Below are 22,951 nucleotides of genomic sequence, written 5' to 3'. Positions count from 1 at the left end.
AGGAATCAGAATAAACATATTTACTAAGTGCAGCTCATTAAATGTGGATAGTATATTATTATTAAAATCTACAACAATGGATTTAGGGAACATTTCTGTACATATTATGGTGTTTAATGTGCTGTTCTTATGGCACTACTGCCAATTTTCTAGTTGCAGTTGACCATTTTGTTTAAAAAAACATTGTTTGAAACCAGTTAACACTCAACTTTCTACAAGCCAATGTTCTTTTCCAGGAATATTGTAATAAGGGAATGGCATTTATCAAGTAATGTAGACATGGCAGCAAAGAACACCATGTACAGAACTTCCAACTGGTCAGTAGTGCTTCCCATAGGGACGTTTCGAAGATGACTACTTGTCTACTTTTTATGAGACTGTTCCGAAGATCTCTCTTCGATAGACTTCCATTTATCTCGGAGTCTGTGGGTTGTTCTTTAGTATTTTAAGCATCTTCAGCTGGTGGTATCTTTATTATTGACAGATGCTGAAATAGTAGCTGCTATCAACCAACAAATGCAATTACAACGCTGGCTATGGTATTTATCCCTAGAGGTAATATCACTCACTTACATACTAATGCGGAGAGAAACCAAACAAGGCAGCATTTTGAAAAGTAACGCTCTCTGCTTCTAAATCTATTCTTCCTTCGAAGGCTCCAATCTATGTCTTGCTGGTCAGGTTTAAATGGCTATACTTCCAACAGAGAATTTCTTCAATATTTTGCACTTACGTTCGATGCACAAAGAAAATAATGAGGATTGATTCTGGAGAGAAGAACATATATTTCGGGACAATCTATGCCTCTTAGCTATATAAACCATTTGCTCATAAATGCATCTTGTTGTGTGCAGCTTTAGTGGATGTGCCCTGAAATAGCTGTACAAAGAAGCGAAGGCTATTTGGTTCTTTTACATCTAAGAAGTAAACGTTAACTGGGATTTAAACATTTTTTGTCATGTTGAAAATGCATTTCAAATTAGCCTTAAAATTAATTTGAATTTTTTTTTAAAAAAGACTGATTTAGATTGTCTCTTAGTTGAGAAAAATATAGACGTTTTGAATAACAAATAAAATATGCCACAATCCACTTTCAACGCAGCCCTTCCAACCTATTACAAACACTGCATTATGTTCCTAAGAAACTTTTTATGTAGGCTTATCTCTCATCTGTATGAATTAAGGAGAGTAGAAAATCTCCCTAAACAACCCACCGGGTTGTAACATCAATCAAGTTCTGTGCATTCGAAGATGAGCGCTAGGATATGATGTCATCCTAGTGTTCCTCCTCAATATGATGCAAGGTACTAAGGTGACTACAGAGTCCTGAACGCATCACTTCCCCTGTCACCCACCCTCTAAAGAGTGTCCTGATTTGGGCACCTGAAAAGTTTAAATTATGTGAAGGCACTTCAGAATCATATGTATAGGATGGCATGAGAACATACTGTTTGACTAAGAAATATATTGTTAGGTCATGATTAAGTTTTTATCACACTACGAAGCGAGACATATCTTTCATAAACGTATCTACTTAACAAGATTATTAGAAGGACATCAATGTACCCCGCTTCCACTATTGTCATGTCTTCTAGACAGAAGCTCCAGACCATGGGTAAATCTTATAGATTCCAGAGAAAACTTTTGACATTTTACTGAGCGGCAGTTAAATGTAAAACAATGCACTTGGGAAGTTAAAATTCCAAGGCAGAATATAGCACTGTGGACAGTGTCCTGTCAGTGACAACAGAAGAGAGGGACCTAGGACTAATTATTTCTGAGGACCTAAAGATGAGCAGGTAATGCAACAAAGTATCGGGAAAAGTAAGTAGGGTGCTGGGTTGTAGAGCAAGAGGCATTAGAATTAGGAAGAGAGAGATGGTTCTGCCACTTCACAGATCTCTGGTACAGTTCTGGGGGACCTCATCTTCAGAAGGATATTGACATTTTGGAAAGAGTTTAGAAGGGGGAGACTAAAATAGTATACTGTGTATATATTATGCATAGCTTGGAGGAAAGAAGAGAAAGATGAGATGTTATAGAAAGGAGAAAAGTTTGTTTCAAGAGGCCATAATATAAAACAAGAGGGTAAGAAGTTTAGATGTAACATAAGAAAGTTGTTGGTAGAGGTAGATGCGGAAAGGTAATTTAAGCATCCATGGGAAAGGCATAAATCTATCCTGAATCTCAGACAGGCCTAATATCTGAATCTTTACAGCAGGAAAAACAGGCAGAATTGATGAGCCGATGGTCTGATCTGCCGTCAAATTCTATGTTTATCGGATTTGGTACTTCTTTTAGACAGACTATTTAATAAAAATCAATGATATCACTTACATTACTGTTTAGACACATTTTAATCATCATGTTTGTTCTTCATTTTAAATGAATTGCATAAATCAAAATGATGGTCTCAAAGTTTAATTTGGGAAATGTAACACACGATTAAAGTCCTTAGATTAAGGATCGGATGCACAATATCGTGGATTATCCTCTGTCAGCCTCATCAACACTCAAATAACTATTAAAACTAATGGACTTTCAAAAAGAATAGATACCACGTAAACATTCACTAGTATCTTAAATCAGTGTATTGTAATTTTTTTTAAGCAATTCGAGTATTTACCTAAAGCCTGCTCAACATTTGTATAGCATGGCCGGGGTCCATCGGGAGTTCATTAGTTTGCAAGTTGCATTTCACAGATATTTCTCCCAAATTAATTATGGGCATTTTTTAGAAATCACGCAAACTCTTCAAACTATTTTATTTTGTTTACCCTTAAAGAATTATATATACATGCCAGGATACACCGAAGCGTGAATTTGTAAGTTAGTCTCAGAGCACCGCTGTAATGATGAAGCCCGCTGTATGATCGGAAAAGACAATAAATAGCTTTATTTTAAGAAAAAAAAATATTCGGTATTTTGGTATTGAGTAATTGTATTGAAGAGGCCAGGGTTATGAAGTGTTCCATTTGCCTCTTTTAAAAGAATACATTTAAAGCAAAGGTGATGTGTGTCCCATAAACTAAAATTTAAAGAAAAATAACTCACACTGGGGTTTTTATTTAATAAAGCACTAGGAGAGTAGTGGTTTCAATGTCCTGAATTTACTGTACATTATTAATGGCCATCCCTGGTGAAATTCTGTGCATGAAGGGTTGAGCTGGCTCTGCATAACGTATAGTTCATTTACTGAGGAGATCTAGCTGGACCTTCAAAATATCTAATGAACAGAGATGAAACTGCAACTCTAGTGCAAACTCTCCCATCATGTCCCTATTTAGTAAATAAACCCCTTTGCGTCTCTAAGGAACTCTCCATGTGCTATTCTGAAACTCTTGAGAGCAGGGACCAGTGCGGTTTATCTTTTTTTTTTTTTTTTTTTAAGGAGATATACAAACATAGAATTTGCCGGCAGATAGGTCCCATCCAGCCCATCTGGTCTGCCTGTTATTCCTGCTGTAAAGACTCAAACTCTGACCGGTCCTTGGGCTCATCTCTGACCATATACCATTTCTAAGCAGAGGCTAGGGAACAAGATTTTAATAAGGTATTAAGGTCCAAAGAAATGGGACCTTTTTTTATGGGGTCCATAGAAATCCTTTCAAGGCCACACTCAGCTGATCAACAATAAGCTATGTTCAAACAGTGAGTAGTTAATGGAATTCAGAAATCTTACATTAATAATACTGAAAATGTCTTAAATACTTAAATGGCTCCAGTACCCAGAATCTAGTTTTTATAATTTCTACAAGTTCAATATAAAGTTTGTTTTGGACAGTATGAGGTCCATTGTAGAAGTGGCCAAAAATTCTTGTCCATATTTTAAGAATGGAGGAGAATGCAGATATTTTAACATTTTGGAGCCAACTCCCACGTTTTTTTGCAAAAACAAAAAGTATGAAAGTTATTAGGTATTTACTATTACCATTATCAAAATAAAACTGACTATTCGCCCCCATCTGTAATTATTTAATCAGTACAAAGATAGAATTCTTACCTGGGAATTAATTTTCCTATGAAGAGACGCTCTACCTTTCAGGCAGGGCAGGAACAAATAAATTAAGCATCCCCAGTGTAAGAACAAGACCAACTCATATCAAACGCAAATTATATTTATGGGGGGGTGGGGTGCCACTGGGGAATGGACAAGGAAACGGAATTCCAAGGTAAGAAATCTTTATTTCCTTGCTATTCCCAGTGACACTAAGGAGAGATAGCAAGACACGAGGGAGCAATTAAATAATAGCTTGGAGAATATGTCTCCCAAACAGTGCCCTTCAGGTTAGTCACATTCCGTTTGTTGTGCCTGGTAAAGGTGTGAAGCCAACTCCAAGTGGCCGAGATAACGGCTGGTTGTACTCCTGCTGCTTCAGCCCAAAATAAGGAAACAGCCCTGGTGGAGTGAGGTTTTAATTCAGTAGGAGGATTCTTCCCTGCAGAAATTGCCTCCATAATTAATCGACTGATAGAGGATTTTGAAGCTGTCATGTCTTTCCTGACACCCGAGAAGGATACTTTCAAGGATGTAGATCACCTCCGATTCTCAGTGCGCTTTAGGTAGATCTGAATACATCTTCTGAGGTCCAATAAGTGAAGTTGAACTTCTTTGGAATTCTGAGGATCGGTGCAAAATACAGGTAGTATTTTATCTTTAGAGATCTTATCAGAAACAACTGATAAGGAATTTAGGAAAAAGGCAAAGAACAACTCTATCCTCAAAGGATTTAAGGAGCATCTAGTATGGATAATGCTTGTAGTTCACTTAACCATCAAGCCGATCAGAAGGGTTACCTTGAGAGACACTTATGACGTAGCATAAAATTAAGATCCCAAGTTGGTACTGTCGGGGAGAGAATCTACAGATCCATGGGGTGATCAGACAACCAGGTATCTAGAGCAGCATTAAGGGCACAAATTTGAACCTTGATAGGAACAGGCCTTAGGCCTGCATCAAAACACCTCTGAAGGATTTTCAGTTACTAAGAGACTGAATGCTGCCATATCTGGTGTAACTGACAACACCAAATGTCTTCTAGATCTTTTGATATCTGATCGAGTTGACAGGTTTCCTGCTGGATATTAACGTCTCAATAACTTCAGAGGATAGGTACTTAGGGGCTAATTTCAGAAACCAAGCTGGTAGGTGCCATGTGCTTAGAACAGGAAGGCAAGACTTTGTAGTAGGCGGTCCATTGTAGCAGGAAGTGCAGAGAGGAAATTCCAGATTTAGGTGCGTGTCTCCAGTCATGAGGTAAGGGATCCAAAGGCGTGGGAACTGGAGCTAGAGGCTGAGACACGTTTTTGAAATGATTAAAAGTGGCCGGAAGTTTTGTCAGTCATCCTGCAGGCAGAGAAATAAATGAGCAAACAAAAATATGGGAGAAAGAAAAACGGACTCCAGACGGCTGCAACAAGTACTTATTTGTAAAACAGGCATCCATAGACAATGACAGCACAAAATCTACCAGTAGGTCAGACTCCAAATGCAGCCCCCATGCCATCCTCGGAAGTTTATGTTTAATCTCTTCCAAACTGCTGGCAAAATTAAATACAAAGTGCTGGAAGTGACGGCTTTCCGGAAGTAAACATCTCTGCATAACAACTTTCATGTCTGGCCATTTCAAACCTTTGTTTGCCGTTAGGGAGTGAACAGACGGTAACACATCTGACTGGAGATGGCAGCTGCAGCCTGGGAGCGTCCGTGTCCAGTGAGCCAGCTTCACAAAGGTCCGTGCAAGAACCAATGAAAATCTATGCAGAGGAAGTAGAATGGTCTCCCAAATACCATAACATTTTGCAGGTGTCTCTGTGACTGTTGTAGTTGTGGAGGTAGGACGTGGATCAGTGGAGAAGTGTTTCACGTTTTGCTCCGCCGTAGTGGGACCAGACAGCTCAAAGCCAGACTGGGGTTTGAAAGGTGTTAGGCAGGGCATTTAATGAGCCCTTTACAAAAATGTCTTCAAACATTGACATCACAAGCTGTTACATGATGTATATGTCATGACGACTGTAATGTATACATCAGCAGGACATTATTTTCACATAGTTCAAACCAACAGTTTTAGTAAACGAGCACCCCCCCCCATACAAACAGCGTAAAAGCATAAGATATTGCTCACTGCTTTTAATTTGATCGCAGGGCTTGTTGTACCTTTTGTGTTCCAACATTTGTAAGCTAATGCTTTACAATGTTTTGCATAGCATATTTGGGTATAAACTTTAAAATATGTAAATGCCTTTTCCTTTCTGTTCATTATCCAATGTGTTAATGGTGTGTAATGGCTCCAAATTAAAGATCTAGAATCACTAATTATCTCAGAGGCTTTATAACACAAGGCATCGATGATCATCATACTAGGTTTAGTCCTGTACACGCCAGGATGCCTCTCCCTGAAGAATTCCGCCGCGAACAGTTGGAAACACCGCTACACATTTCCTTGTGTACTTCTTTATTTTTAAGAGGCTTATTTGCACTTTTGCTGATCTGTTATTAGAGTCTGAACTAGTTTTAGGAGAATCTTAAATCTTCCCTAATTGGACAGTGCGATATCTCACACTAGAATATATACACATGCTTTAATTAGCTTCTACTAAGAGATTTAGAAGCAAGTGTGGGATTGTTCATCAGAGCATTAAAGATTTTAGGAACAAGGGCCATCATTCAGTCATCTGAGCAGCCTGCTAAAGGCCACCGGCGCATGGTTTGTAATTGGATTTTGTCAAAAATGACTGCAAGTCCGGAAGTACGAAAAAATGGGAAAATATACTTTTTGCAGCTCTTCATCTGCCCCGTACATAAAGCCTTGCATGTTTAATTATACATATGTGGAAACCCTGCATTTACACATGAAGGCTTCAACGGACAGCAGCATGCTGGCGGCTGATATAGGAGATCTGCTTGACAGCATGCAGAAACCATTGTCTGGTGAAGTTAGTATTTGTCACCTTTTCTACTTTGTCACCTAAATATCGCTATAGTCTCGTGACTCGTGGTGCTGGAAGGGTTAAAGAAAAAATTATTGGGATGTTCTGTTCTCTCTGTGTTACTTAAAATAAGTCACATATAAATGAAGCTAAACCTGTGTTACGGCAGAGGACTGTTTGGTAACTGCGAGGAGCTGCTTAAGGTTCCTCTGGGGTTCTGGAGTGGGGATTTGAGTTACATTATATCTGTAAAGATTAGAACCAAAAAAAAATGGGGGTCTTACATTTAATTGTAATATTTTGTCTCCCTTTTTTGTAAGGTCAGTATCAGTTTGTAGTGCCAGAAGATATTGCTCTTGGAGACCCGGTTGGACGTGTGAAGGCAAACGACAGGGATATCGGAGACAACGCCAAATCGTCTTTTGATATTATCGATGGCGATGGAAAAGATGTATTCGAAATCACTACTGACCCCCAATCGCAGGAGGGGATAATCCGGCTACGGAAGGTAAGGGACAGTTTGCTTGACTTGACATCAAAGAAGGTGCAGTTCTCCAAAAATAATATGTCAATCAATATTGTTCTCTAATCATTCAGGTAACGTCTTACTATTGGTGGGTCTCTATGTAAAAATTAAGACATGTATTGGGCTGTTTAAAACATTTTACTATTACCCCAGATTTAACACACATGGTTAACTACTTTTGTGCAAATCCAAGAATCTCTAAAACTCATGAAAGTACTTCGATCCTTGGGGACAGTTTTGGACGTCCCTGGATTATCCCCTCACAACCTTAAACTGCATCGCCTCTCGTTCAAAACGTCCACATTTCAGTTGACTAACACACACAAACGAACTACAAAATAGCATTAATGTTCCATTTAGAAGCCTTGACACTGAGACTCAGAATAAATGAACTTCATTAACAGTGACCTTCTTCAGATCAGTCTGCTATTTCAATGTCTTTAGATTAGAAAATTACATATTAGTGAACACAATTTTTTTTGTATGTGATTGATCAAGAACACAATCTAATTTGCTCTATAGATAAATTATTGTAAATTAAAAGTGAGTTTTTTTATCTCCTTAATTAAAACCAGGCAACATCCTATAATTAGTTAACTCTGATATACGGAGTTGTTTTTCTGCTTATGATACATGCGCTGAATTTCCCTGGAGAAGCAGAAAGTATTTTTTCTGTATTTTATAAGACAAATCGTCTGGTTGCAATCTAACATGAATCTGAATTTGTACATGAAGCTTTTTGAAAACATCTGACGGTGAAGGCTGATGGTCCATACATTATCAGCAAGGATGTCCGCCAGGTATCACGGCCGGTCCTAGGGCATCTAGTATCCCCCAGGCAAACAATGCGGCAAAAAGACGTAATGCAAATGCCCCTAAAAGTTCAGCCCCCCTGCTGATTCTGAGTTAGAACACTTATTATAGAGTCCACCTTCATATGGAGGCATCTGATGGAAGCAGAATGGTCTTCTCATGTGGCTCCATGTTTAAAAGGCCTCTTTTTGATGGTATGCTGACTTTGTTGAGCAACTCATAGCATGATAGCAATTAATAAGATATGTGGAATGCTCTATAATTCATAATTACTAGAAACACGGCAAGTGACGGCAGATAAGAACCATTAGGCCCACCCTCTGAACCCTTATGCCTATCCCATGCTTGCTTAAATGTCTTTACTGTATTAACATCTGCCACTTTGTTTGTTCAGACCACCAGTTTTAAGAACTTTAAGATCTTTTGAAGAACAAAGTCCATCTTGGCTTTCTGGAACACGGGTGTATATATATATATTACATACACACGTACATAGAATAACTGGTTCCAGTAATTCCGTAGTGAAAATAACAAGGAAAAGTCAGGGATTTTTCTGTATCGTAAAGCCTGGTTCCTTTAGAGCAGCTGTAGATTTTATTTTCAATAAGTGCTATACACAGCAGCTAATATCTTTATTCTGCAATATGTTCCTTGTAAGCTGGATATTTGCATATTCATTAGTCCTGGCATTTTTTACAGCTCATTGTCTCTAGCCTGCAATATCCTTCAAATTTGGTGGATTAAAGCACATTAGCTTTCTCTCCCGTGTAAAGCGCAACAGGATTCCGCGTTATAATACTGTAGGCGCCCATCATTTCTTCATTTTGACGCTCCATATGTTGGCTTTTGGAAGACGGTGTACCTTATGAAAAATCTTCAAAACCTATACGGGATTACTTGCTAAAATGTCACATTTTCATATGGAGGTCAAATATATCGAAACACACGGATTACTCCAGCTGTGGCTCAACAATAATTCCCATGACGCTCAGAAAAAATTAGCAGGAACCTCCCAATATTTTGTCCCAAAAGTGGGACCTCCCAAGGCTACGATGCCTCATTGTGTGTGCTGGCCCACCTATACTAAAAGAGCTTTCTAGGCTAGCTTTGTGTATCCAAGGCACTGCACCGACGCACATGCTCAGCACTTAAAGCCACATTCTTGCTATTTCCCAAAAAAAATTAACGAAAAAGGTGCCTGTAGTAGCCACCTGGCATTATTAAACAGAGCCTAATAATGAGCATTGCATACATAGAATGCGCACGTTCTTTAAGTCTCTGGTTAACGTAATGATATAAATGGATTCTCACAGATACTTTTTTTTTTGGATAGGCAGGCCAGCTCTCCCGCGATCCTGCGAATATTTACTTTTTAATGTTGTTTGCCTTAAAAGCTGTCTTGATGATTCAGAGCTCACATTGGCGTTTTGCTAAATACACACAATTTCCTGCCAAATTCCGACAAACAAGTGGCCACGTCTCCATAAAGTGTATTATTTCCAATTTACTGTTACAAACGATTAGAAATGTCAAGAGTCTGAGCCTCCCTGACTTTCTTGTATGGCCTTAGGCTGGCACTGCTCATCAACGTTGCACGTTGCGAAATGCCATTTTATTTTTACACCAAGGAACCCTATGCGGTATAAGAGTATATTACGCTGCGTAAGGATGGACATTCAATGCAATATGAGACGCATAAGTAGGAATGAACACTCACAGAGGGATTTATCATTTGCCCATGATCACAAGACACTGAAAACAGTGGGGATTTCTGTTTTTTTTTCTTAATTTAAAAAAAAGGAAAATATTCATATTTAGCTTACGGTTTCTAATCAGTTGACTGATTAGCTCTCTCTGTTGCCACTTGGGTAACTAGAGCGTTTGTACAGGGTCAGAGATGTCAGCACCCCGGACTCTGCACGGTGTATTCAGTACAGGTCTGCGCCAACAGAGCAAAGGAATAGATAGAAGAGGACAGGAAAGAACTAGAAAAGTATACAATAGTGTTAAACTGGTGCCAGGGCTTTTGATTTTTTTAAATCATATATATATATTTTTTAATACACAAAAAATTCAGAAAACATATGTGTATTTTATTATTATTTATATTATTTCCTGTACTGAATACACCTTTTCTCTACAAAATAAATGCTTGCACCAGTTTAATGCTATTGTATACTTACCCTGGTCTCTGCAATCACATCAGGACCTGCATGGGTCGTATTCACTAAACGGCAGTTTGCAGAAGCACACCTCCCTACAGTCCTGGTTTTCGTCATACAGCCCCGACAGTCCTCTGTGAGCATCTCTTTTAAGAAGTTGGCGCATAGTTCGAGTAGGCTATTGCTTTTCCTCATTGAGTGAACTAGGAACGTGTGCTCAATAAACGTGTGCTCAATAAAGCCAGGGTCTTAGGATCTTTTCTGAAGAGCTGCAATCCTATGGTTCCAAATTCTTACTAATCGACATGTAATCAAAGAAACAGCATCGAGTACCGGGACTTGTCCACAGTGTATTCCGTCAGTAATAATATATTAATAATTAGCGCAGCCAGAATGATATGACATAGAACAAAAAAGAAAAATGGCTTATACCATAAACAGCAGCATCAAGAAAAGACAGAAAAAGTGAAAAAAAGACCCATTAATAGGTTTAATGAGTGTTTTTTCCCTCTTTTAATAACATTATGGAATCTGTTGGAGCTCTGTGAATAAAATTCGATAATAAAACCTTTATCCGGACAATATCTTAACAACTAAGCCAACTATATACCAATCACACTTAATTATAATATATATATATGATATAATATCTTATAATATATCCTATACTTTTATCATATGCACATTGTGTACATTTTTTGTTAGACAAATTCAACGGTTACAGTTTCTAATTATGAAATGTATATTGCCGCCACGTTTTAATATCCTCTTTCTTCGCAGGCCAACAGTTTGTTTCTTCTTCGTGAAATAAAATATCCCGTTCTGCGGGGCTGACGCATAATTCCAGACCGTCTATTATACTTACCGGCGTTTATTAGTTTAAATGAGTTTGCGTTAAATAATAAGCGCGTGGGTGTCCGTTCCCGGTGGTTTTTGTAAATGCTTCCTCGATAAAATGTTTCTAGGATTTTAATGTAGAAATGGCAGCTGCAATGTTACAAGAAGGAACGTCGCCATTAAAACGGGTTTTAAAGCAGCCACAAACAACAAAAAAAAAGTACGATCCTGTTAAAAAAAGTAACGCATACAATAGATAATGTTTTACTGCTATGCATAAGACTTCCTTCGCCGCGCATGGTCTCTTATATTTTACGCATTGTCTGAGATATAATAAAATATTTATCGCACCTGGAGGCTGTATTAGAAATCACCTCATTTTTTTACTAGCATTGGGTGATTAGGAGCTCTGAATAGACGCAGGTAGAGTAATCACTGATAGCATTTTATTATGTATCTCATGCGAAATCCTGATGTTGCAGACCCAGACGATGAACATTCGGTGAATTTCAAATTAAAAGAGAGGAGGGAAAAAAAAAGAAAAGAGAGATTGACTTCATCGAAGCCAGATAATAAACAGTTATCAATAAATGCCCACGCAATTTACGGGCTCAGTCGTAGCGAGCGGAAGGGCGATATCGTGGTTACATTAAAACTCAGTGATTGTGCTTAAATGCACATAACTTTCATCCATCAGAATTACGTTCGTTTGTTCTCGCTTCTGTGGTCATTAGTGAAAGACATTCATCTCTGTCATTCTTCGCAGCCTCTGGACTTCGAGAGCAAAAGATCCTATACTCTGAAGGTAGAAGCAGTCAATATCCACATTGATCCCCGTTTTATAGGCGGGGTGCCCTTCAAGGATACGGCGACGGTCAAGATCACAGTGGAGGACGCGGACGAGCCGCCGGTCTTCTCCTCGCCTTCATACCTCTTGGAAGTTCACGAAAACGCAGCCACCAACAGCGTTATTGGTCAGGTGACTGCTCGTGATCCCGATGTGTCTTCTAGTCCCATAAGGTATTCCAGGTTATGAACCAATGTGAGATTTTAAACATACATAGAGGGGTTGGAAATTAATTTGGATGTTCAATATCGAGACCAGAGAAACGTTGCATTTTGACACCATGTGGCCCATTGAATCTGCCCACTTGTGCTGATTTAAGGATTCAGACCATAACACAGTCGTGACCCAACTGAGATACATCTACGTAAGCGGTTTTGGCTAATGTTACCTGGTCAAACCACTAAAGCTGCAATTGTGGCTATTAACGCAACTTAATGCGGCCATCAATGGTGTAATGGGTCACATTACTAGTCCCATTAGGTATTCTAGGCTATGAGCCAATGTGAAATTTAAACTATATATGGGGGGCTTTGAAATAAATTTAGATGGTCAATGTTGAGACCAATCCAACATATACCTATATGGGCAATTTTGGCTAATATCCACAAAGTCAGAAATGATCTTTGATTCTGATTGAATTTATTGAGTTTACTAACTATCCTTAAAATATAGTCAAATGTCATCATGAGTTTTCACTTTTTTCTGTATTCTATATGAAATGGTCTGGTGGTTGTATATCATATAATGTATAATATAAATCATGAGATGTAGGTGTTTTTTTATTTATAACTTAAATGATTATTATACTATATAATATATAATATTATATAATTGTACACTGACAAGATGGTAGTGTTTCGCAGGACATAAAACATATGTTAATTTTTAGAATGAATTAGCACATAGCATATGTTACATTTTATTTGACTTATTACAGTCAAATTAATGAGCGTTTAAATCACTGCGTATGTACATATTTTCTGTGTTTATGCAAGTTTTTCTGAAACCTCCACTTTTTTGGGGGGGGAAAAAGGTGTTTTGATTCATTACAAGGATATCATAGCTCGTTATAGTCATTATAAAAACACAACAGTATTTTCTACTGCTGTCTGGCCAGAATTGTGCCGATTATTTCACGTGTTTAATAGATTTAATAGTTTCACACGCAATATGTCGTCAATAGACAGAAACCCGCGATTTCCACCCACGTTTTACATTCCTTACTGAAGAAGCAAGTGAAACAAGTTGACACCGACGGCAACTATTTCTCCAATTGGTCGACTCATCTAGAAACCCTTTTAATTATAACTATGGATTCTGACCCTTAGTCTTCCAAACAAAAAAAAAAGAGATGCCCCTAACAGGTAAACAAGGAATAGAAAAAGGGTTGAGCTTGATGGACACAAGTCTTTTCTCAACCTAAACTATTATAAACAATAAACTAAACGTAACAATGTAGGAAGGGATTCTAGAGAAAGAAGATGCTACCAAAAGTGAAGATCCTGGATTAAAAAACCTCTTCATAGGGGCTCTGTGTAGTCCCCAAATAGACCATCTTTCAACATTGATGCCTGTTAAATGAACACCCAATACTTGTACCAGAACGGAAATGTATTACCTTTTGGTTCCGCATAGCTGCCGATAATCACCTGCTTGTTCCCTCCAAAACCCCATTTCTATGGCGCGTAAAAATTATGTACGAGCCGGTGGCGACCTGGGAAGGTATATAATGTCCATTTAAAGTTTCCTTGCTCATTTCATCACCGAGAGTTTTAATTCCAAGGGATTTGGTGAGCACCCCATTTTTCCCATTACTTCACAGTCCCGATGATAGATGCCTCCAGGGCATCTCAATGACGGGGCCATAAGGTGGATGCATCGATCTATCTTTGCGAGCGGTTGTAGAAAATCAAGAGGAATCGAACAGTATCTCAGATCCAAGTCTATACTTAAAAATGATGCCGTGCCATTAAAATACTAATAAACTCCGCGGAGTCAATAAAACTCCCGTAAAGTCCCTAAGCTTCAGTAGGAAGAACGGCATATTGTCTCCTTGTGAATATAACGAAATACAGTAAAGCCAAAACGATTAGTTATACAGTCAGAAGGAAGCGTCCCCCCCGCCATTCTGCATTCTTACTTCTAGAAGCCATTTGTTTTGAGCTTAAATTGAGAAAATACAGTATGTTTGCAAAGTAAACATCTACAGATCATCATTTGCTCCAAAACATAAGTACTTTTAAATATTCTGCAAATAAATCATAGACTTTAGCACCGAAGCGCCGAGACGACGACTGTAAATTCTCTTAATGGTTTCGCAACTGATTTGGTACGCCGTATACCGACAAATGGCGTCGATTGCATATTTACAGCTTGATTAATAACAGATTTTAAAGACGCCGACAGCTCAACTCATGATTCCCTTATTGAATATTCTGCCGATTTGTCAAGTAACAGTTGATTTAGCGAACGTCGCCCAAACACGTAACATATGGTGCTGCTGAGTATAGCGTCGATGCTGTTTTAGCGGTTCGTTCAGCTAATGTGACAGTTGCTAGAATTCTTTTTTTTCGGTCTTGTGTTTCATTCGCAGGTTTTCAATCGATCGACATACAGACCTCGATCGGCAGTTCAACATTAATGCAGACGACGGCAAAATCACGCTGGCAACAGCCCTCGATAGGGAAACAAGCATGTGGCATAACATTACAGTTGTCGCTACAGAGACCAGTAAGTTTGTACAATATTTTCATTACTCGCGGCTTTACTTTTTCATTCACAGCGTTGGGGGGGGCAAATAAAAATGTGTGAAAATGGTAAAATGAGTTAAGTAATCATTGTCACTTTATTACACAGATGTAGGTGGAAGTGATATTATGACATATTCCAGGATATTTCAGATGCAATGAAGAATACATCCTGGTCATGTTTATTTTTATTATTATTATTATGATTTTATTTTTTATTTCCTAGCTTTGTTTACTAGATTTTTTTTGCTAGTCTTTTAAAAAACTGTTTATACCCAGAAGTAGGTGCCCCATTTCACGAAAGGGCTCCAAAGGAGAAATAGAGAGGAAAGGGCTCCAAAAGAGAAATAGAGAGGAAAGGGCTCCAAAGGAGAAATAGAGAGGAAAGGGCTCCAAAGGAGAAATAGAGAGGAAAGGGCTCCAAAGGAGAAATACAGAGGAAAGGGCTCCAAAGGAGAAATAGAGAGGAAAGGGCTCCAAAGGAGAAATAGAGAGGAAAGGGCTCCAAAGGAGAAATAGAGAGGAAAGGGCTCCAAAGGAGAAATACAGAGGAAAGGGCTCCAAAGGAGAAATAGAGAGGAAAGGGCTCCAAAGGAGAAATACAGAGGAAAGGGCTCCAAAGGAGAAATAGAGAGGAAAGGGCTACCGCATTGCAGGACAATTCCCTGGTTTCTTATCTAGGAGAACCAGAAAGCGGAAGAGAGTCCTGTGATGATGGGCGTGCTTCAAACTAAGATGTGGTTGAAAAGGGGGCACACCATGTTTTCTTTGGACCCACAACCTGGAACAGTTAAGCCCCTATAGCTCTTGTCTTAACCCCCTTGAGTTTTTGTACACTTTAACATTTTATTTCAACAAATGCAGATGGCCTTCAAAGCTCATTAGAACCTTGGCCTTAAGAGGCTTCAAAGTAAATACCAAACCATGTCCACAAAACTTATTTGTGTTGAATTGTATCTATAAGACACCATAGAGTTTTACAGAATACAGAATTTGTCATTTTTCAACATAGTTTTTAAAAAGGATGTTTCTGTAACCTCTTGTTTATACTCACATAGCTCAAATAAGGCATTAAGAAGCTTTACGGGCGTAAAAGGTATGTTTGTAATCGTGTACCATAAAGCATTCATTTTTGTTTGATATGAAACGTTAAACCCATGATATTTTCTCGGAAAAATGGGAAAGGAAAAATCAGACAGACCGTTCGGCTGCACGAAACATGACAGGAACATGTAGGGAATCATAACAGTATTAAAGGACGAGGCTGAGCCAGAAAGCTAATAGCAGAGCGGTATAAACAGAGACCTAACGGCCACGGCGGCGGCAGTCGCAGCGTTTAAACAATGGAGGCTCTGGGGACCCCCTTCACTGGCACCTAATTGTGTGGGCTTAGGAAGCTAAACAATAAGCTTTGTGCGGCGCTCACGTTTTCAGGTGGGATTTAAAAAAAACAAAGAGCACGGAAACACACAATTGGTATTAATCATAGGGAGTCGTCAGGTTTACGGAGATGAATGGACAGGACTAACAAAGTTTTACAAAATACGTCATGGATTTATCACAAAATAAGACAGAAGAAATACGGGGATCATGTTCAGATCTGTACAACAACTCAACTCCAAGTGATATTAAATCGAGGAACACGCTCAACTGGAAAAGCTTTGTGCTTTAAGCTCTAAGATCATCAAGACTGTGGTCATCAGCCATAGGTGTCACTGAAATTGTATATATATATACATATATATATATATACATATACACACACACACTTATATATGCCTCACAATGACCAATGACATGCATTATTGTGTGTGTGTGTATATATATATATATATATATATATATATATATATATAAAAATGTCATTGTGGAGCATATATATATATATATATATATATATATATATATAATTAAACTTTTTTTTTAACAGGCAGGTCATCTGTGTACTATTCCTCAGCAGAACCTGTGACGAAATAGGTGAAGTGGGGGGTGTTAATTAGGTTTCAGACCTCTCTAAAATATGAATTTAATTGGCAGAGTAAGTAAGCCTTCCGAATTTATATTTAAAAAAAAAAATACAAAAATACATACCGACGGCTTGTTTATTTATTTTTGCTTTTGATTAGAAGACGTCCAATTAAAAACTCCAATTATAGTGGATTACTTTGTTTGTGAACGCACCGTGAAAGACGTTAAAAAATGGCACAGTTTAAAAAGCCAATTTTTTATGAATCTGAAATGGTGTTTTCATATACAAAGTACAGGCACACGTTAAGTCGAAAGTACTAAAGTCTGAAGACTCTTCTATAACGGAGAGAAAGATGTTTTCCTGAATTCTATATTTCCAGAAGAAATCAATGAAATCCAATTACATCGAGGGCCATTGAAATCATTGTAACGATCAGCGCAAGCAGTATGCAGGTGGGACAGATTAGCCGCCATTAACATGCAAGCACACATCGAGCACCCACTGTGCCGCGTGATTTGGACACCGAAATACATAAAAGAATTTTAAAAAGGCGCAGGGTTCTGTAATTGGATCTTTTAAAGGTGCTGTTCCACCGAGACAAAACATCGCTTGGCCTCTATGGCACGTTAAGTAAACAAACCTTAGCAAATGAATCATTACATTCTTTTCCTCTGGTGGTTTAATCCCACCAAAGCAAAACACGGACCATTTTAAGATGCTATGGCAACACATGAGGATATGCATGGCCAGCACCGCCTAAAATTATTAAAGAGAGCAATTTTTAAATATTTGAGTAATTCATTTTGAGAAAGGTCTGGGCATCTAGCAAGACTAAGAATGATGTATGTAATTCTGCAAGTGTTAAATTCAGCAGCGTAGATGGAACAGCACCTTTAATTACCATTTTGAACACTGAGGTATATTTTCAGGGGCTTTATGACCACAGTCAAAGCTTGGTTCTAATAAAGAGGAAAGGTGAGGAACGTATCCAAAAACACAATTTTCTGACTTCAGCGTGCTTATTACAACAGTTTTTCCCCAACATAATTTATAGAAATATTTTACGTAATTAGTTCAGTGACGTCTGCCAAAAATAAATGGATTTGGATAATTATGACCCATGGTCAGGATATTACCCAAGTTAGTTAGTGACTATTCTGTTCAATCTTCTCCATTGGGAAAATAAGAAAAAGAGGTGGATGCTTTGTTTTTATTTTAACCCCAAATCTCCATCCTGGTTCTGTTCCATACCAAGATAGGGGTCTGGTGGCTAGAGCGAGGAAAAATATGGAAACATATTCTCTGGGAAGCTGCCTTTTCTTACTGCCTTCTATAAGGCTCCTGGAAGTTATGCCAATATATGTCCGATAAACATGGTCATTCTAAAGAAGAGATTATTGCCTGCCCATCATAATAACAAAGTCAGCACGTAAAGCACACGTCATAACCTGACCTAGTTTCCTGCAAGCCGATGGTGGTTGGCCAGAGCCAAAGTCTTCTCGCCATAAACATTCCCGCTTCTTGTATGGCAGGCATAGAATAACATAAAGAGTCTATGCATTTGTATCAAACAAGAGGCACTGTCTGGAAAAGATTAATGTGGCCCGCATATACCGTATCGGCTCGGATATAGGCCACCCCCGTGTATAGGCCGCACCCTAAAAGTTTGGTACTTTTTTAAAGAAATTTTTTTTTCATAGACATGCTGCCACTCTGTCCCCCCCGAGATATGCTGCCACTGTCCCCCCCCGAGATATGCTGCCACTGCCCCCCCCGAGATATGCTGCCACTGTCCCCCCGAGATATGCTGCCACTGTCCCCCCCGAGATATGCTGCCACTGTCGTCCCCCCCGAGATATGCTGCCACTGTCGTCCCCCCCGAGATATGCTGCCACTGTCGTCCCCCCCGAGATATGCTGCCACTGCCCCCCCGAGATATGCTGCCACTGCCCCCCCCCCGAGATATGCTGCCACTGTCCCCCCCCCGAGATATGCTGCCACTGTCCTCCTCCCCCCGAGATATGCTGCCACTCTGCCCCCCCGCCCCGACTTACCAGAGCAGACTCCCGGGTGTCTTGCGGGGCCGGCGGGGGACATCTACGCAATACGCGTATACAACTTCCGGTGCCGGGACTCAGCGGAGACACCCGGGAGTCTGCTCTGGTAAGTCTTGGGGGCAGATTTAAAACGTTTAGCGCTTAGACAGTCTCCCGTGCCGGCACCCCCCCCCTGTGGGAAGTGCTGGCAGGGGAGGCTGTCTGAGCGTATCAGAGAGTAGGATGCAGGTCCCCTGCACCGCTGCGGGGGATCTGTATCCTAACCCTGCTGCCTGCCCGGCGCCCGGAACTGCATGTCCCGGGCGTCGGGCGCTAGACCCCGAATATAGGCCGCACCCCCACTTTAAAGACTTAAAGTGGGGGGGGAAAGTGCGGTCTATATTCGAGCCAATACGGTATTCCTCCTATGTAATAAAACACGGATTTCTTTATAGACTGTGAAAGATCTTAGAATGTTCTACTTAGAATGATTTCAGCCAGCCCCGCCATATAGGTGATCTACCAAGTGCGAGGACATTGTGGGCTTTTACAATAACTATAAAATAACCATTGGGGCATTTACATCTTAAACACTTAAATAATGAAAGGATATTCCGTGGAGCTCATTACTCGCTGAATATAGAGGAATTATCTTATATTACACAGGGAATATTACATTCAATTTCCCCCTTTCCTTGGCATGGAAAGAGTTAATAAGATGACTATCCCAGCTGCATGCCACATTGTAAATGCGTTGAGATGGGCACCGGCCGGGGGGGCGCCCGAGGCTCTGTTCGCTACGTGGAGTATTTCAGGATGTCATGAGAAACAAGGGCGTGATTTTATTTTTATGCGTGCGCGTGTTGATTTGGGTCAAGATCAATTAATGATGTGTATTTGATTAATTTATATTGTTGTGAAAAACTAGAGAAATCATATAAAAGCAGAGAGAGAAACATGAGATGTTGGTCCAGGAATTAAAATGCCTCATTTATAATCCTTGTCGAGAATCTCACAAGAAACCTATTTCCATGGCAATATATATTCTTTGTAATGTTTTCTGCTCATTTTGTCATTAAGAGCATATATTCATTCCTGTTTATTTCACTGCATGCCCAGGATCAGAGTAGCCATCTGGATTGATGGCTGACAGCCGACGACCGGGGGCTGCAAAGTATATAAAAGTTAGTATATAAAAGTAATCCGGACGGCAGACGCACCTACGGCATTTGGAAGCCATTGGCTTTAAGGTGCCACGGCATTTGGAGGCCATTGGCTTTAAGGAGCCACGGCCTCCTAGCCATCTCCAGTACAGCCTAATAGTAACAGAGGTAGAAAATCATATACCGTTACCCAGCATTTGTAAATGTCTCAATCTCATCACCATCATGGTTAGACTTCATGCCATTACCATGGGTCCCATTATCATGACACTGACTATGACTCTGTCTGAGGCAGCTGCCTTGGAATGATGAGAATGGGAGTCGGGACTCAGCCAGCCTGTATACCGGTATCTGAGCCCTTCTCAGTTGGAGTTATAACTGCTGAAATGGGCTCAGATAACGTTTAACCCCATAAAGCGGCCCACCTAAAATAAGAGCCCGTGGGCGGCTTCACGGAAAACCCTGGTAGTAGCAAATTGAAGCAAATCAGTATTGTGCGAGAGATGCGGGTGGGCAAGGCAGCAACTGTTTTGGGCAAATGAACAAATTTTGGTACTTTCCGCAGGCTATATTTGTGTTTTGGGGGTAAAAAGGAAGGATAAGGATTAAACTGGGGTCAGACATTCTCAAACACCTCTCATCGTATCTATAGACAATACTGTAGGTGCCACAAAAAAAGCCAAAAAGCAAGTCATAACTTTGTAGCGTGTCTCCTCCATGCCACGTTTCATCTGTTTTCTTCCTCCGCCTTGGAAAATGTCAAGAAACGCTACCTCTCCCCTAAAATGTCATTGAGAACTTCTACTGTTCGTTTGAATGAAAGTTTGTTCCACAAAGTGCTTTCTTTTCTCAAACCCAGCGGCAATCCGTTAAATGAACTGCACTCTGCCAAGCTATATAATTATTGTGAATTGCTTTCAAAAACGTAAAGCTTTTCTGTGTCCGGAACTTATCAACTTAATGGCACGCTGAGTCCTGCCACCTCCCGTCTTTTACGCTATTCCTAGGATATCGGGAGTCACTGTAGGGTTTTTATAGCATCCCCTCCAAACCGTAGCATGGAGAAGAATACGGGACAAATTCCTAATCGTACCGTCTGTTAAACTCTCTACTCGCCGATCATTTCACTAAATAGACAGTTCATTCATTTAGTATGCTCGATTTCTTCTACTGCGTTTTTGTTGCCAACGTGTGAAAGAATGGGCGCCTAGAAATATCCAGACAAGCCCTTTGTAAATTCAGAACCTATTAGGACTTCAGTTGTTCGGCTACTTGCGCCTGTTGCAAAAGTTAAGAAATCGCTCTAAAGCAGGAAAAAAAACATTAAAGACTGAAATCTGAGACTAGAAACGGACTCAGGCCTGAGTGCCCACGCCACCATTTCTTTCCAAGACACATATAGGTTTTAGTTGTTACCGATCATATTTAGCTGTTTTTTTTTTTCTCTCTCCACATTTTGGCTGGGTGAGAGTTATGGTGTGTATAGTTCAAATGAGGTCTGTTTGTTTGACAACCTATGTGTTTTTATACACCTTTGGAGACCTCCTTTATATCAAAAGCATATCGAATGAAAGGAGCAACGACTAAAAAAATCTCTATCACAGAGTTTTGAACTCTCGGCTATTAAAACAAATAGAAAGAGAGAACTGGATATATGGAGAGATACAGAGGCGAGTTCAATATTTCTTCGTGGGACACCAATAATTAAATTGGAAGGCAGAGCAGTTTAGAAGAATATAACACAGACTCGAACAAATTGCCTGGCTCTAAAAATGAAATGAAATAGCAAAATCCGCACAATGTCATACCTGGCGCAGACGTTACTTCTAATTTTATTTGGAAAGAGAGGGAGAGGATGAAAAATTGCTCAGCGAGGCCAGACGTAAGTGACAAAGACTACCGATGTCCCCGATATTAAATACGAACCAGAAAAGGTGGGAAGTAGGGTGACGGCAACTAAAACTGGCGGGCTAAGGTCAGAATATGTAAGAATTGATCCGCAGCTTCGCTAAAAGTAGTTTTTTTTTTCAATTTGCTGAAAAATCACATATTTCACACATTTTGACTCTTCTGACGGCTGTAAGAGTTTCAATAACATCAGACGTTGTCACGAACACGGGCTCTTGGCCTGGTTGGACAGTGGGGAGAGTGTGGAAGTGAAAAGGTTAATGACACCAGATCCCTGGTTACCTGTGGCTAGTCCTGGCAACCACTAAATTAACCCCAGCAATCCCACCAAGACTTTATACCCGGGCATTTTAGAATTATAGTATAACAACCTTACTTTACTAATCAGACATATATATATAATTAACCCTTTGGTAACGTATTCCACAGAAGAGTGAGTTCATATTAATTAGAGAGTAAAGCTGATGAATTACACATTTAATCTGACAAAAGACGTCACAGTGCTGTGTACAAACATACAGAAATAAATGACATACAGAGTACAAGTTACAAAACAGTCCCTAAAATCAAATAGGAGAAAACCCAAGAAATCCTTAAATATATATAATTACCGATATATATAATCCTCGGGGGAGATTCAGATGGTAAAGGTTCTCCGTGCAGTTGTTAAAAAGAAAAAACTCTCTCTCAAGATCTAAAATCTTCTTATATTGAACCCCGGTTGTTTCTAAATGACCCCCCCCCAGGTGCATCAGAGGGGTTTGGCCTTGACAGTTTATGGCCCACTCCATCATACCTGTCCAGAGCCCGGTGCAGACTTCTACCCGAGAATGCAGTAGTCTTCCCAAAACTAGCCATTTACAATAGACCATTATGTTTGTGAATATTTAGATACCAAACAAACTAGGTTGGTTTATCTATTTTGGGAAGTAGCCATTGTCATCTCTCAGGGGAGAAATGCACCTGGGCAATCCAAATATACACTCATATAAGAGCATCTCACAATACATACA

The 22,951-nt window shown here is 39.6% G+C and overlaps 1 protein-coding gene across 1 annotated transcript in view; it reads left to right on the top strand.

Annotated features, from left to right (window-relative positions):
• The window catches only part of LOC149299115 (cadherin-8), a 127,170-nt gene that overhangs the window by 75,864 nt on the left and 28,355 nt on the right, over positions 1-22,951 (top strand). The window contains exons 5-7 of the mRNA XM_089486497.1: positions 7,251-7,438; positions 12,035-12,288; positions 14,709-14,845. Of these exons, the coding sequence (XP_089342623.1) occupies positions 7,251-7,438; positions 12,035-12,288; positions 14,709-14,845 (579 nt within the window). The remainder of the gene's footprint in view (positions 1-7,250; positions 7,439-12,034; positions 12,289-14,708; positions 14,846-22,951) is intronic.

Source organism: Sceloporus occidentalis, unplaced genomic scaffold (genome assembly GCF_023333645.1).
Source record: "Sceloporus occidentalis isolate IW3139 unplaced genomic scaffold, rSceOcc1.0.p SCAF_29, whole genome shotgun sequence".
NCBI lineage: Eukaryota > Metazoa > Chordata > Lepidosauria > Squamata > Phrynosomatidae > Sceloporus > Sceloporus occidentalis.
The sequence above is the reverse complement of the archived record's forward strand: the minus strand, read 5'-3'. Positions and strand labels throughout refer to the sequence as shown.